This window comes from Balaenoptera physalus (assembly GCF_965194825.1).
Source record: "Balaenoptera physalus genome assembly, chromosome: 10".
Classification (NCBI taxonomy): Eukaryota; Metazoa; Chordata; class Mammalia; order Artiodactyla; family Balaenopteridae; genus Balaenoptera; species Balaenoptera physalus.
This window is the reverse complement of record NC_138889.1, coordinates 15,098,627-15,114,643: the sequence shown is the minus strand read 5'-3', so window position 1 is coordinate 15,114,643 and position 16,017 is coordinate 15,098,627. Positions and strand designations below refer to the sequence as shown.

Here is a 16,017-nt window from a genome sequence, read left to right as displayed (position 1 = left end):
TTAAAATTTAAAATAAAAAATTAAATAAAGCACATGCAGTTTAAGGTAACTTATGAGTAAGGCATAGAATGCCTTTTTTCAAAAATACGTTCACATTGCTGTTAAGTTATTACCACATCCATCCCCATAACTCTTTTCATCTTATAAATCTGAAACTCTATACCTATTAAACAATAATGCCCCATTCTCCCCTCACTCTGTCCGCTGGCAACCACCATTATACTTTCTGTCTTTACAGTTTTGACTGCTCTGAGGACCTCAGATAAGTGGAATCATACAGTATTTGTCTTTTTGTGTCTGGCTTATTTCACTTAGCATAATGTCCTCAAGAGTCATCCATGTTGTAACATATTACAGAATTTCGTTCCTTTTTTTAAGTCTGAATAATAGTCTACTGTATGAGTATGCCACATTTTGGTAATCTGTTCATTGGTTGACAGATACTTGGTTTGCTTCCATGTTTTGGCTATTGTGAATAATGCTGCCATGAACATGGGTATACAAATATCTCCTCAAGATCCTGCTTTCAGTTCTTTTGGGTATATACCCAGAAGTGGAATTGCTGGATCATATGGTAATTTTTTTTTTTTCCTCAAGGAACCACCATACTGTTTTCCACAATGGCTGCACCATTTTATATTCCTGCGAACTGTGCACAAAGGTTCCAATTTCTCCACATCTTCACCAACACTTGTTGTTTTCCTAATGGGAGTGAGGTGGCATAGTATGTCTTTTGGGGTTAGTTAGTATGTTAGTTGATATTGCAGTAGTATGGTTAGTTGATATTGGTGTCAGACCCCAATGAGATTTGGTCTTGCCACTTACTAGCTGTGTGACTTTGGACATTACGCCAGTTTCCCCATTGGTAAAATCAGAATTATCTCGGAGGGTTGGTGAGAATTGAATGCGCATAAAGCACTCAGGCTCACAGAAAGCACTCAAGAAATATAAGTTATTATCCTTTCCGCCTTAAAAACTCCAATAATAAACCAAATTCCAACTTGCTCTGGCTCCTTCTGGACAAGTCAGGAGGCAAAGAGACAAACTAGATGATTTTATCAAGGAGTTTTCTACTTAGAGGCTTGAGTCTGAGGACTTCACACAGTCTTCACAGACATTCTTCCTTCCTGCTGTCCCCACTCAGCCTGCAGACCTCCCACCTGTGCCCAAAGAAGAGTGCTTGAAAGGAAGAGGTTACTCAGAACCCAGCCGGTTTATGTTTTCTCAGGGGTGGAGGTCGGGAAGAAATCCTGTTGACACAGTTTTGTAAAGCCTGTCACTCAGTCAGTCCCCTGCCTATTACCTCTGCAGACCGTTATGCATATTAAAGAAGGGGGGGCGGCAAATACAAAAGAAAAATAAGCGAGAGTGAGTGAGAGAGGGAACAAATCAGGATGCTTGAGGGAATCCACGTGGTCGCCAATCTGTAACTGATCAGAGCAGCGACACTGAAGCAAAACCCCCAGCGCCTAACGCTAAATATACTGCAATGGAGAAACCGTCCACAATGGGGTGTCTATGTCCTTAGCAGAGTCCTGGGGCTGCCGTTTAAGAGACTCTCCCCGTACTCCCACCCTTTTTGCACCTAGTAAACCACGCGATGTAACAACGGAATCTGGCTCTGTGTGTGCGCTGTGGGAGTGTGCGCTTTGCAAACCATCTGGGCTCCATCCTGCGCGGTTGGAACCACGATCGATCCAGGACGAGTTGGGGGAGTTGGCGCTTGCCTGTGTCTCCTTCCTCTCCCTGCTCCTCTCTAGCCCCCACCCCATCGTTCGCTCTGCACAAACGTTTCGCGGGTGGAGGGACGTAGGTTTTCAGCACCAGGAGGCCGTGGACCTTCTCTGGAGGCTGCAGTGCACCCTCCAGAGGGCCAGAGCTGATTGCAACCTGCTCACCACGACCCTCCCCCTCCTCCCCAAATTCGCTGCCCCAGGCTGTTATATTACAGGCGGGGCGCTGTACCGGTGCGGGAGTCCAGGAAGGCTGCGTGACCTTCCAGCGAACTCCACCTCGGCCGGGGGTGGGAGGGATGGAGGCTGCCCCGGGGCCTGCTGGCTGTGTATCGATCCCCCAGCCTCAGCCAACACAAGTTCTCCCGGTACAAACCCCTCCCTCCCTTCTGTGCTTTCCCAGCCTTGCAGGCTTCTAACGCCTAGCTTGTGGCGCCCTCCTCTCTTTCCCGCAATAAAGTGAACCGGGTGGGTATGCATCCCCCGCCCTAACCCTCCCCTTCCCCCTCCCCCCTCTGCCTACTAACCCCGCGCACAGAGCTCGCCGCCGGCGGGCCCCTTCCACCCAGTGTATCATAATGCCCAACGCTCTTCTCCTCCCCCTCTCTTAATCAGAAACGTGGTCGCGAGCCACCCGCCCCCCCGCGTGCATACATTAGGGTCTGCTTTGCATGCAGCGGCAGGCAGAGAACTGAGGAAGAAGGGGCGGGGGCGCTTTTGCCCGCCTCTTCCCTCCAGGCCCCGTTAGCCACCCAGTTTCAGCTTCGTTGTAACGCCGCCTCGTTAGCGGAGCACGCCGCGGCCCCAGTGCCCGGGCTGGAGAAACACAACCCAACTCTCTGCAGAAGGGCACCAAAGCCAGAGGTTCCTCAGCCCCGAGCGCACAGTAGGGCGAGGAGGTGGCGAGAGGCCGACCACTCGGTGTGTGCATTTTGGAGAGAGCTCCAGCCTGAAAATGGGAGGGGCTCTTTTTTATTATTATTATTTTTTAAAGCGCATTCATTGAGGGCCTTTCTATTTTGCATATAGTAAACTGGGCAACAATTCCGTCTTGCCTGTAGCACAATAAGGGCTCTTTTATTCTAGAAGCGTTAAATCCGGGCTGACCCCTCTCGTATCCGTGCCTCGAGGCGGAGAAGGCGCACTCATCCCCGGCCCGGCAGCCGCGTTAGACTGGAAGCTGCTCTCCCGGGCGGTTCGATTCCCAGCGCATCCCGGGAACGTGTGTAATCGGCCTCTCGGCTCTCGAGGCTGCAGGCGGCCGGTCTCCCTCCGCCTCCATCCTCTCCGTAGTCCTCGCCCCTCCCCCTCTCCCCGGAACCCGCGCTCCGCGTCGGGCTCCTGGGCTTCCTTCCCCCCCTCCTTTTCCCGAGTAATGCCGCTCCCGGAGGGCGGGGCACGCAGTTATCCAGGTTGCGGGGCGGGCGGGCGGGCGGCAGGCTGCGGCCCGGGCCTCGGGATGGCGTAGCCGCCGCCCGGCGTCGGCAGCGCGGGCCCGAGCCCGCTATACAGCTTGCTGGGCCGGCTGGCGCGGCCCGGCCCTCGGCATAGCGGCCGCGGGGTGCAGGCGGCCGGGCGGCGCCGAGCGGGCCAGGCAGGTTCCGGGGCCCGCGGCCCCCCCCTCCGCCTCCCCGCCCCCCTGTGTTGTCGCCTCTCCCTCTCGCTGCTTCACTTCACGGGGCGAACATGGCGCACAGCTGTCGGTGGCGCTTCCCCGCCCGACCCGGGACCACCGGGGGCGGCGGCGGCGGGGGGCGCCGGGGCCTAGGGGGCGCCCCGCGGCAACGCGTCCCGGCCCTGCTGCTTCCCCCCGGGCCCCTGGTCGGCGGCGGCGGCCCCGGGGCGCCCCCCTCCCCCCCGGCTGTGGCGGCCGCGGCGGCGGCGGCGGCGGGAAGCGGCGGGGTTGGGGTTCCAGGGGGAGCGGCCGCCGCCTCAGCAGCCTCCTCGTCGTCCGCCTCGTCTTCGTCTTCGTCATCGTCCTCAGCCTCCTCTGGGCCGGCCCTGCTCCGGGTGGGCCCGGGCTTCGACGCGGCGCTGCAGGTCTCGGCCGCCATCGGCACCAACCTGCGCCGGTTCCGGGCCGTGTTTGGGGAGAGCGGCGGGGGAGGCGGCAGCGGAGAGGTAAGGGGGCGAGGAACCCCCAGGTCCGGGGTCTCGACCCTCTGCGGAGCCCCCTCCCCTCCCCCATCCGGGATTGTGGAGCATCCCAATTCGGGGACCATCCTGGGGTCCCTGACCCGGGGCAGATGGCCCTCCCATCTCGGGACCCCCATCCAGGGGTGCAGACCCCCAGGCGTCCCCACCCCGGGGTTCGGACCCATCTGGCCGAGGGCGTTTGACCCCCACCCTCCTTCCCCTGACCCTTCCCCACATCCCCTGGCACAGACCCCTCGCCCGGGTTTCCCATCCCGGGACTGAACCCCTCCTCCCTTTCACAGATTACCTCATCCGAGCGAGATTCCTCCCTCCCTCCCTCCTAGAGACTTGATCCCGCCACATCCCCGCCTCCCTCTCTGGGCAGATGTTTTACTCCTGGGGCAGTTTTCCTCTTGGGCATCTCTCGGGGGATGGCCTCATCCAAAGCCACGTTCTTCTCCCACCCTTGGGGACCGATGTCCCTTCTAGCACCTTGCTTTCGAAAACCTGATGAACCCTCGCTCCGTCCCCGGGCCAGGTCCCTACACTACCAGCCACTCCCCCTTCCTTCACCTCCACCCGCACCCCCCCTACCCCCAGCGGAGAGGTCCTCCCGTCATCCCGCCCTTCCCCACCAGGAAAAAGCTACTTTCCTCTCCACCTTGCCTCCCTTCGCCTTCTTTCCCTCTGAAGATAACGGCGATCTCCTCCTACAGCAGTCTGTTTCCCCCATTTTACAGAGCTGCAGTTTCTAGCCTATTGGTAGCAGGGGATTACTGTACCTTCACTCCACCCTTTCCCTCCTTTAGAATGAAGGATTAGTGGCATCTTCGAGGGGAAAATTGTCCACTGTCCCCTAGGCTCAGAGAAGAGCAGCTTTCCACCATTCCCCCTGGAGAGGAGGCAGGTTTTCCCTCCAGCTCTGGGGAAGGGGGCCCCCGTGAGGGGCGGTGTTTGTGGGGTACTTGGGCAGCATCCTCCCAGGGGAAGCAGCTGCTCTCCTACCCCACCCACTGCGCCTGAGAGCACGCAGTCTTCAAACCTAGCTCCCTCCCGCCCTTCTCCTTTTCTCCGTCATTTCATTATTGATCCACCTTTTCCTAGGCCAATCCTGGGGCTTGGAAGGGGTGGGGGAAGCAGGGTTGGGGTGAGGAGAGTAGATAAGGGACAGTTTTACTGTAGTGCGGTGGTGGTGGCTGCTTCTGGTTGAGAGAAAGAGGGTTATGAAGAGCTTATGAAGCAAAGTTATTCCTTAGAAGGAGTTAGCGTTCTCTCTCTGATTTGTTTGAGGGGGACCCAAGGTGGATGAAGGATCTCCAGCTTTGCCCCTTCCACATTTAGTACTGGGGCGAGAATGGGGATGCTTTGATAGGCATTATTCAGCCCCCTTCAGCCAAAAGGAAAGTTGCCCTGGGAAGGGAAGTTGAGTTCAGGTTCAGCCAGTGGCGTTGCGCATTTGTTTTCCTTTGGATGCAGAAGGGGGAGTTTGAATCGTAGGGGAAGGGGGAGAATGGGATGGGGGATGCCAGGAGGAAGAGCAGCTGCTAGGGGCTGAAGCGGAGGGGGGTAGGGGGTTGCTGCTTTGGAGTGCTCTTGATTGAAACAGAAAGGGAAAGATAACAACCAGCCGTTTCCTGCGTGCTCTGCCGTTGGTGCACACAAAATATCCTGGGCAAACCCCTCGTCCCCTATTGTGCCCCGCACCCCTTTAGATCTACAGAAAGATCCTGGGCAGAAGGGGAGGGAGGAGATCCCAGGGACCCTGGCCCCTCCTTTCAAGGAGCTGGCATTTTTTAGTTGTTAGTCTTCCTGCCTCCTTTTTTAAATCGTTTCTAAGGCATCCTGATCAGGAGACTGACAACAACCCGCCTTCTGACAGAGCAAGGAGGACATGATGGGGGCGTGTTCCTTGCGATGTAGCTAGCTGCAGCGTCCCTTTTCCCTGCCTCTCTCTGCTCTCTCTCCACCTCCTTTTCCCAGCCTTCAGAAGGCAGCTGCAGTCAGCAGGGTTGTTTGAGACTATTTATTGGTTGCTGTAGATTATTATTTTTTTTTTGAAAGGCCAATTCTGTATTTTTTAAGCTAACAACACAGATCCCATGTAGTTGGAGAACCAAAGGCCTCATACATGACAAAAAGACTGAACCGTTCAGGTTACTTGCATGGAGTTGGTGCTTAAATGTGAGTTGATTTTGCTTTTTTAAAAGATACAGCAGCAAAAAAAAAAAAAAAAAAAAAAATAGACTTACTGACATTTCATTTACCTGCTTGTTTTCAAAATTGAGACTTGCCTGGTTATATGTAGAATTTTAGCCCCATGTATATTTGAGTATAATAAGAAAGTCTCTATTAGGAGAAGTTAGTCTATTTTTAAGGGGATCCTGAGAAGCATTTTCCTCTTGTTTAGCATGCTTATTTATTTTATACTGAAGGACCAAGTGTTCACATTCCAAATGTTATCACATATTCAAAAGCAAAGTTTTATGCTGACAGCTTCCAATCATAGCTTTTCAAGAGACTGGTTAGAAAGAGAGCCACCTGGATTCAGGGACCTAATGTCTGGGCACCAGAATATTTTATCTGTTGGTCTTTGACAAATCACCTTTGAAGTTTTAATCAGGTGCTAACATTTTCTTATCCACTGGCATTATTTTGCTTAGCAGTAGTATGTAGTGTAAAGCCTGTCAAGGAAATGCAGTAATTTCAAATAAGATCATATTAATACTTATTTTCTTTAAAACTTTTGCCTGAACAGTAGTTGCTGCTTCATCATGAGGAAAGTGGTTGACTCCTTACATTAAACTTCAGTATTTTTTCTGAATTAGGCTTGAATGAGCTGTTGTTCCATTGATAAGCCTTTTATGTGGTAGTTTGAGTTAATCTAGGATGGGTTAATGGTATGCATTCATGAGTGCTAACCCATGGTATGGCTTAGTACTAAACCATGGTGATTATATCCTTTGACCTGGTTGTTTTCAACGTGGAAAGCAAGCATTTTGTTACAGAGTGTTACAAATCAATGATAAAGTTCCAACAAGGAGGTTTAGGGTTCCCACAGGCTGCCATAGAGTTCTAAAGATTGTTTCTGAGAAGTTGCTCACAGATCTGTATCAAGGCTTGTCTGGATTCATGAAGACATGGTTTGTGATCCAAAAGGATTCTAGCCTCTTTAAATTCTGGTTTGCTTTAAGTGAATAATGACTATAACTTCTCCATAACGAAACGTAAGTTAATACTTATTGAACTACTAAGTTAAGGTGGTTGAAAGGTGACAAAACTTCCAGATCAGTTCCGTTTAAACTCCTTTAGCTGTAGAAGATTTGTCCTTTACTGCCACAGGTTCTGAACTTCCCTCGGGATTGATATCTCTCTGAGTAACAACTACATGTAAGAGTTCTTCATGACCAAGGTCTGTCAGAATGGGATTATTTTAAAAAATACATAGGTGTTGCTGATCTCCTGTTTGGGCTTTCTGTGTGACAATTATGAGTAGAATTAGAGTTTTATTTGATTGAGCACTGTGAGAAATCACAGAGGTCTGCTTTTTCGCCTTCCCTTTCCCCTGCATGGTGTCAGGGTCCCACTTTTCTGAGGATTGTCTCAGGTGGTATATATGTGACTCTACTTTGCCATCTAATTAAACATAGTACAGCATCCTCTCTGTTGACTAGAATTTGGGCTGTTTTAATATGAACCCCAGAAATGGTCTATTTATCAGCAAGTAATCTTTGTTTATTACTTTCATAATCCAGTTACCATTCCTACCACTTCACAAAATGTTAAAAGCAGAATTGCCACCCTGATCATAACATGGCAAACTTTGATTAGATATAAATGGAAACCGAATCACAACATTGGTATGTATTTGTCTGTATTTGAAATGGCAGTTTAGTTCGGGTGGACTAAGGTGGGCTCTTGGGTTGGGCTTAGAAAAGATGGTGGTCCTGGAGTGGGAGAGTGTCTGTGATTTTTTTTTTTTTTTTTTTTTGATGTTTGTTGGGCATATGTGCCAAGAGTGGGAGTTGCTCCTTCATTGCCTTCACAGCTAATCCTGAGCTGGGCAGAAGGAAAGTGAAGCAGAGAACACAAGTGGATTAGAAGAAGCCCCTCTGCGTGGAAGTCGATGGACATGGGCTCTCCTCGCACTCATCTCTGTCACTCTCCGCTCTGGACAATTTCACTTTTAACTTGAAATTTCCGATCAGTAAAATGAAAAGGTTGGACTAAACGTCAGCTCAGGAATCTTTTCTACTCCAGTATTCTGATTCCTTTCTGTTATATTAATTATTTGCTCAGGTCAGAACTTCTTATTCTGAATTTATTTAAAAAGTCAGAGTCAGTGAGCCTGTTTGGTAATTTTTTTTTTTTTCCTTTTTTTTGGCTGCATTGGGTCTTTGTTGCTGTGCGCGGGCTTTCTCTAGTTGTGGCGAACGGGGGCTACTCTTCGTTGCGGTGCGCAGCCTTCTCATTGTGGTGGCTTCTCTTCTTGCGGAGCACGGGCTCTAGGTGCGGCACGGGCTTCAGTAGTTGTGGCATGCGAGCTCAGTAGTTGTGGCTGGCGGGCTCTGGAGCGCAGGCTCAGTAGTTGTGGCGCACAGGCTTAGTTGCTCCACGGCATGTGGGGTCTTCCCGGACCAGGGATGGAACCCGTGTCCCCTGCATTGGCAGGCGGATTCTCAACCACTGTGCCACCAGGGAAGCCCTGTTTGGTAATTTTTAATATCAGAGTGTACATTTGCCATTAAACTGCCATTATTATTGGGAAGAGAAATTTGAACTTGGTGGGAAAGTTTTCATTGTATGGACAAAATGTAAGGATTTTATGGAAAAAGTTCTTTGCTGAAGTTGACCAATTTCATTTATAAGAAAAGTGAAGATAAAATTTTAAGTATAACTCATTATCTGGTGTTGAGAGGCCCTCTTGTTTGGCTAAATTTGTTTTCATGTTTTCAATACTGTAGATTCCTGACTCTCCAAAAGGGAAGTTATTTTCAGTCTAGGTAGTATATTCCTTTAGGTATGTGAGCTTTTAAATGAAAAAAATCCAATACACTAATGTATTTATAAATCCAAAGTGATGGTACCTACATTGCAGGGAGTAGTTGTTAATATGCTCTAAAACATACTTTGGTTTGTACTGAGCATCACAGATGCAGTCTTTAGAACTTTTCTTCATCTTTCACTGAAAGGCATATCACTTGTCCCCATCTTTACCTTCCGGCTAATTATCTTAAGGCACATGCTCTTGTAGGAAATCATCGTTCACAAAATAGTGATTGATCTTTTGATTGGAAGTTGAGAAGAGAAAATAGTCCCATCTTGACTCCTCTCCCATCTCTACTCACCTGGGAGCTGGCCTTCCATAGAGCAGCTGTGCAGGCTTAATACCAGTTGCCTTCCTTGCCCTGTGGCTGGGGGGGGGGTGGCAACACTGTTTCGCTTGCTCTGAGGCATAACAGACTGCAGTGCCCGCTCTCTCCTTTGGAGACTCACTGTTTTAATTGTAGGTCTCCTAATTAAGATCTCTTTGTGCCTGCCCACATTCCACTAGTGTTGGCACAGAACTTCAGCTTCCTTCTAGCACTTAACTGAAAGCCTTCAATCCGGCCTTTTGTGAATATCTTGTCTCTTTCCATTCTTCCTCTGCCAAGGTGGAGAGCCCAGTGGCATAGACCTATGAGAAAGGGGGAAGCTTTGTGACTATCACTACTTTGGGAGGAATTTATTCTAGGATTGCTGGGATGGGACCTTCTTTTGTTTGCATATGTTATTTTCAGGAATTAAGAAAAGTTAAATTACTAATGAGTCTGACATGAGGTAACTACATTTTAGTCAGATTCTTAACCCTATAGGCACTAGTAGGAAGAAGGAAGCTAAAGAGTTTACTATTAAGTGTTTGTTTGGGTCTTATCTAGATTGATTTAAAGCTTGATAAATAAAAGCTTATGGAGTAAATCACAGACTTGGGGGTTTTGTGGTTGCGAAGTCAATCAAATGAAATTACTGATTGTTCCTAAATTGTATCAGATTTTAAAGCATAGAGTTAACTTTGATATTTGAATTAACTTTTTTGATTAGAAAAGACTGCAGGAGGATCTAGAAATTATTGAGTTAATTAAGAATACTCTTGTAGCCTCCAGTATTTCTTGAGAAGATCAGGAATTGGCTAGGTTTCTAGAGCAGTTTCAGAATAAGGGACAGTAATTTTTCTGGAAGATGTAGTTTCACTCTAGTTCCCATTATGTTAGTGCGCAAAATACAGCATGTCCTTTAACGGATCTACATGTGCCATGCTAGAGGAAATGCAGTCTTTATTAAGAAGAAGGAATCTTGAATCCTTCACCTGGACCCAGATGGTTTCATTGATCACATCAGTATGAGGCGGACAAAGGGCTACTTTTTTGTTGTTGTTATTGTCATTTCCTTGGTTGTGAAGAAGGCCTGAAAGAAGGAAGTTTATGGCATTCATGAAATAAAGCTGGAGGCCTGCGCTCTTATACCTGAGTGGGTGGTTTTATGGCCTAATTCTCTAATTGCTGGCGTTTATGACAGTGTGGATGCAACTGGCCCTATGGCTGAGGTGGATTATGTTGGGAATAGGGAGAGAAAAGGGGTCCTTTTGTTAGCCTTTTCATTTTCCCCCTCAATAAGTTCTCTGAGAAAGCCCTGAGGAAATACAGAGACACTTGGACTGAGGGAATGGCATCCCATAAAATGGTTCTTTATGTTTTTAAAAAGGACGAGCTGCTTTTCTTGATCTATCCAAAGAAATCCATACCACCACTGTTAAATATTTCAGTGAGCTTTGTACCTTGTCAGGTTACACACCAGGGGAAGCCAGCCAGGAGGCTGGAGGTGCTGCTAGGCGTTTGCTTTTAAAGACTAAGACATTTGAAAGAAGAATGTTGTTGTGTGACTTGTAGTTGTTTTGGATGATATAAATCCCATTGTAGGATTCGTATGAAACTTCTTAGAGGCCAAACTTGGTTTAACTTTTTAGATGTTGAATACAACTATTCTAATGAGTTTTAGTTTTAAGGAAACAGTTAAAGATATAAATGTAAGAGTTAGTTGGCAGTTTTCTGTGCTGTGTATGAAAATTCCCCTTTCTTTGAAATGAGTAGTTGTTTTTCTATTTGACAAATAGACTGAAGGGATTTCCCCAGCTGTTTTACCTTTAATTATCGCTTCAGCAATGCCTTGTGGGGCACCAGTGGGTAGGATCTAGTCAACTGCCATTTATTTCTGGAGTTGGAGTTTTTTCCATATATTTTATCTGTTTTCTTGCATTTCTGTGTTTTGGGTTTGGTTGGAATGTTTGGGTGTAGATGTTTTGATGTCTCTCATCAGTAAGAGCCATGAACCTTTCTAACATTCGAATTGTTTTAGAGAGATCCAACCCTTATGGTCCACGCTTTGCTGAAGCATCATTGTTTCATTCTCATTTTACAGCATCAGAGTAATTGTGGCTTTCTGTCTTGAATTAGGGGAGTAATATTACTTGTGAGGAGTGTTTTTGGAGAAATTTTTTTTCACTAAGCTCTCCTTTGTACCATCTCAGTTCTAAAAACTGGGGAGTAGTTAATCACACGTATCTGTAATAAATATCTACACCTAAAGGAATAACTATTTATACGTGCTTGTATTCAACTTCTGTCCATCCATGAGTATTGACTGATTTTTAGATCAAACACAAGCATACAATATTGTCCCTAGATTATTGCCTTTAATTATAAGCAGTAAAACCATGTGGATAACATCTCTTTAAGCTTAGTTAATGAGGAAATCCTTTTGTAATCTCTCCAGCAAGGATTTTTTATTTGTACATATATAAATACCTTTACAAAGGAAGGATAGAATCTCATTATGTAATCTGTAATAGTGTGAGATAGTACAGCACAGTAATTAAGAGCTATTAAGACCATGGGCTCTGGGCTCAGTCTGCCTGGGTTCAAATCTTGGCTCCATTATTTATTAGCTGAATGACCTTGAAAAACTTTCTTAACCTCTCTATGCTTCAGTTTCTTCATTTGTAAATCAGTGGTAATTGTGCTTCATAAGATTATTGTGAGGCTTAATTGAAATTATGCATGCAAAGTACTTAGCACTTTGCCTGGTACAGAGGAATCCCTAATTATTATTAGGACTCAGATTGAAAGGACAGGAGTGCTTAATCTTTTTTTTTTTTTTTTCCCACCGAGGTATCAGGTTTTTTTTACTTGGAGGTATACATATGTATGTGTACACATATATAGCTATTCGAGTGCTATAATCTTGACTTTAGAATGTTCTTGATTTTGGTATGGGTGTCAAGTTCATCAGTAAGCTAGGTGGAACCAAACTGAAGCCAGTCACACATCTTGGTAACAGTGGGTACCGTTGGTATCCAGCTAGAATGTAATTAGCGATAAGGCACAAAAGGGAGTAAAAAGAACAGGACAGTAAATAGGCGGATAGGTAACCAAGGAAGGCAGTGCCTTCATGAGTTGCTTAACTGTCAAGCCAAGGCAGCTATATTGGGGTTGCTACCCTTGGTCCCTGTAACTAGTGTTCCTTATCTTTTTGAGTATGAGTACTTGGTGATTTCCTAAAACAACTCCGAGGTTCTTCAGGGTTCTTGGCCCCCAAGTTCAGATTCATTAGTCTGTACTTGGTAACTATTTGACATTTGTTCTCAAGTTTTAGCTTAGGGAGAGTAAGTGTTGGTCTGTGGAGATCAATGCAGCTAACCATTTAATTACAGAAGAAATGCTAAGTTGTAGGTTGGAACTTAACTTGAGAAATAAAAATAACCACAAGTAGAATAGTCAAAAACAAGTTAAACTTTACCTAGTAGAGGATAGTATGCTTAAGGAGGAAAAATATAGTTCTGTTTTATCTCACTTAAAAAAAAAAAGGTTTGCTGAAATACTTAATACACTGTCTTTTACAGATGAAGAAACCGAGGTACAGACACGTTAAATAGATTTCCTTAAGTCATATGGCTAGTAAGTGGCAGAGCTAGAATTCAAATCCAAATCTGTAACTATTTGAAGGCTTGTTCATGCTCTCTGCACTGTGGTACCTTTAGTCCCTTTCTCTTCTCACCCCATCCAATAAATTTCTGAGGCTTGTCTGTGATACTATTGTATTGTTTCTTTAATCTGTCCCTGTTTTTCTGTTTTTACCATCCTACTTTAAATTTCCATTACCTTTGCATGGATTAAAACCGTAAGCTCCTAACCGGTCTGTCTGCCTTCCTTTTCACTGTATAGTGGTGCCAGTGGTTTTCTTAAATACAGATCTGATTCTGTCACTTTATTCCTAAAACCCTTTGACTACTCACTGAATGTAAAATAAGATTTAAAATTCCCAGCCCTTTATAATCTAGCTGGCCTACATTTCTACATTTTGAACATTATCTCCTGAACACACATTTTCACTTAAAGTGCTTCAACCATATTGAACTACCAGTCTATTAGATGTTCTCCACAGTCTGTGTGTACCTGCCTTTATACCTTTGCTAATGCCTTTCCTTTGCCTTAAAATGTTTCCCATCTTGACCTTCCTCTGACTTATTCATCTTTCATGGCTCAGTTCAGATCCCCAGATCCCAACTCTTCCGTGAAGCTTTCAAGATACCACTACTAGCTTAAATTCAACTCCTTTCCTGTTTTCTTACTGTACTTTATACCTACCCTTAAAGAATTTACTCCAGAATACTTTATGTTGTAAATACTTTTGATTGTGTCGGTCTTTCCCCCATTAGATTATGATTTCCTTAAGACACAGACCATTTCTGAGTCATCATTTATGTTTTATATTGTTTACAGTGGCGACTTTTCATATAGAAGGTGATCAGTGAATGTTTGTTGAACTGAAAATTTGGTATACATACAACTTCTAGGAACACTTTGCAAGGACATATCGCATAAGCTATTATGTTGTTCAAGACTATTAGCAGGATAATTTTGAGTAATTTTTAAAAATAGTAAGCTAACTTAAGTACAGCAGAGGAAAGTCTTAAGAGCCATCAGAGGACATTTTTGTAAAAGTACCGATTGGGGCTTTAAAAGTGATGTTGAGTGTTATAAAGCAGAAACTAACGCACCATTGTAAAGCAATTATACTCCAATAAGGATGTTTAAAAAAAAAAAAAGTGATGTTGAGGAATCCTGATGGGATGGCATCATCTTTTATATAGATAATGCTGGCACTGATCACCCGCTTACTTGAGTGTTGTTTCCACTTCTAGGTTCCTCAGCTTAGAGGGGATGAGGATACCTTGGAGAGGTTTCTGAGGAGACTCAAAAGATGATTATATGATTGGAAGTCAGTCCTATGAGGAAGGGTTGGGAGAATGAAAAGTTAAGAGGCAACTTAATAACTCTTCAAAAAACATGAATGGATCCATTATTAGGAATGGTAACCAGCTGTTTTCCAGATCTACTGATGCTAAAATAAGAGAAAAATAGGTTTAAATTGAAGCAAAGGGTAGTTGTGTAAGGAACTTGTTGCTAATGATGGTTTTCATTATAGTGATGGCGAAAAGATTACCGAAATAATTTTATGATCTTCTCTGGAGGTGAATTTTAAAGGACAGGAGTCCTGCCTATGTATGTGTAAAATGACTTCTCAAGCTACCTTCTCATTCTCTGAATCAATAAGTATATTTCTATTTAGATCCTAGAGGGCATGGATCATGTTTTATACTTTTTAATATTCCCCAAGGGGTCCTAGTCTCACTGGCTCCCTAAGAAGTATTTGAATTGTCAATTTATGGCAACAATTAACTTTCAGTAGTAAGCTCCAAAGAAATGTCTTTATGAAATGATTTTATAGTGGTTTTATAGGAGAATAAAAACTTAGTAAATGGAGCTAAGAGGGAAACCTTAAACATCAAGAGAAACCAGGGAAAGTAGTAGGTGTGGTCTCAATATGGGAAACAAATAAGTATTTATAGCTTTTATGTCCATTTTCAGTTGTAGTCTAAAGAGCTGTGCTTCAGAATATCCCTTGTTAAGGGTATCACTGCTTGTGGATGCATTATAACAAGTGCTTTGTAAATCCTTTCCAGTCTAATAAGTTGGCTTCATGTGAATGAGGATTATAAAGGCCTCTGACCCTTGGCTTTTGAGGCCATGAGGAGGGCTTACATTACTTAGAATGAAACCTTTTTAGATATGTTGGGTTGCAAAAAGCATTTCCGGTACAGTCAGAATGAAAACTGTGAATTGGGATTATTCATATAGATTACCAAAAGTCTGGGCAGAGCTGATATTAACACCAGCTCATTTTCCTACTAGCTCTTGGTTCCAAAACCTTGAGTGGGTTATTGAAGCTTTAGGACTTTGGAATTTAGTACTGGAATTGTGTATAATTTCCTTCTTGTAGGTAAATGGATACTAGGCTTATTTAAGGTTATTTGGCCTTAAATATTAAAAATATAATGAATATTTTCTAAGTTTCATATAGCAAATGCTGTCTACTGTTAACCAGACCATCTCATAAAATGACTGGAGTTCAAAGGTGAAGCTGGTTTGTTGCAGGGATTCTGCAAGTGGTGGCAAAGTGAAGGGCGGCTTGATTCCCTAATTGTAAAATTGGTGTCATTTGAGAAACTGGGAATTGGAAATATAAGGGAGTCATACTTTTCCTGTAACTTTTTTTTTTTTTAATTTTTTAAATTTTATTTATTTTTGGCTGCATTGGGTCTTTGTTGCTGTGCGTGGGCTTTCTCTAGTTGCGGTGAGCGGGGGCTACTCTTCGTTGCGGTGTAGCGGGCTTCTCCTTGCAGTGGCTTCTATTGTTGCAGAGCACGGGCTCTAGGCGCGTGGGCTTCAGTAGTTGTGGCTCGCGGGCTGTAGAGCGCAGGCTCAGTAGTTGTGGCGCACAGGCTTAGTTGCTCCGCGGCATGTGGGATCTTCCCGGACCAGGGCTCGAGCCCGTGTCCCCTGCATTGGCAGGTGGATTCTTAACCACTGTGCCACCAGGGAAGCCCCTTTTCCCGTAGCTTTTAATTGCTAATCATACAGGTATAAATTCAGAAAGCAAAAGATTATAAACAGCAAAGAATAATTCTCATGATTCTTTATTCTACTTGAGAGATTCCAGTGTTAGACTAATAAAATACCAGGGACTTTTTTTTTAAGTAAGTTAATGCCACATA

The 16,017-nt window shown here is 45.1% G+C and overlaps 1 protein-coding gene across 14 annotated transcripts in view; it reads left to right on the top strand.

Moving 5' to 3' along the window:
• The first annotated feature begins 3,134 nt into the window (after nucleotides 1-3,134).
• KMT2A (lysine methyltransferase 2A) overlaps nucleotides 3,135-16,017 on the top strand; it is a 74,520-nt gene continuing 61,637 nt past the window's right edge. For 3 of the 14 annotated variants that reach the window (XM_082410985.1, XM_082410982.1, XM_082410972.1), the window contains exons 1-2: nucleotides 3,136-3,854; nucleotides 5,952-6,050. In XM_082410985.1, coding sequence (XP_082267111.1) covers nucleotides 3,420-3,854; nucleotides 5,952-6,050 — 534 coding nt within the window. In that variant the 5' untranslated portion in view covers nucleotides 3,136-3,419. Of the gene's footprint in view, nucleotides 3,855-5,951; nucleotides 6,051-16,017 lie in introns of all 14 variants that reach the window. The other 11 variants (XM_082410979.1, XM_082410978.1, XM_082410980.1 and 8 more) reach the window with 8 other exon arrangements.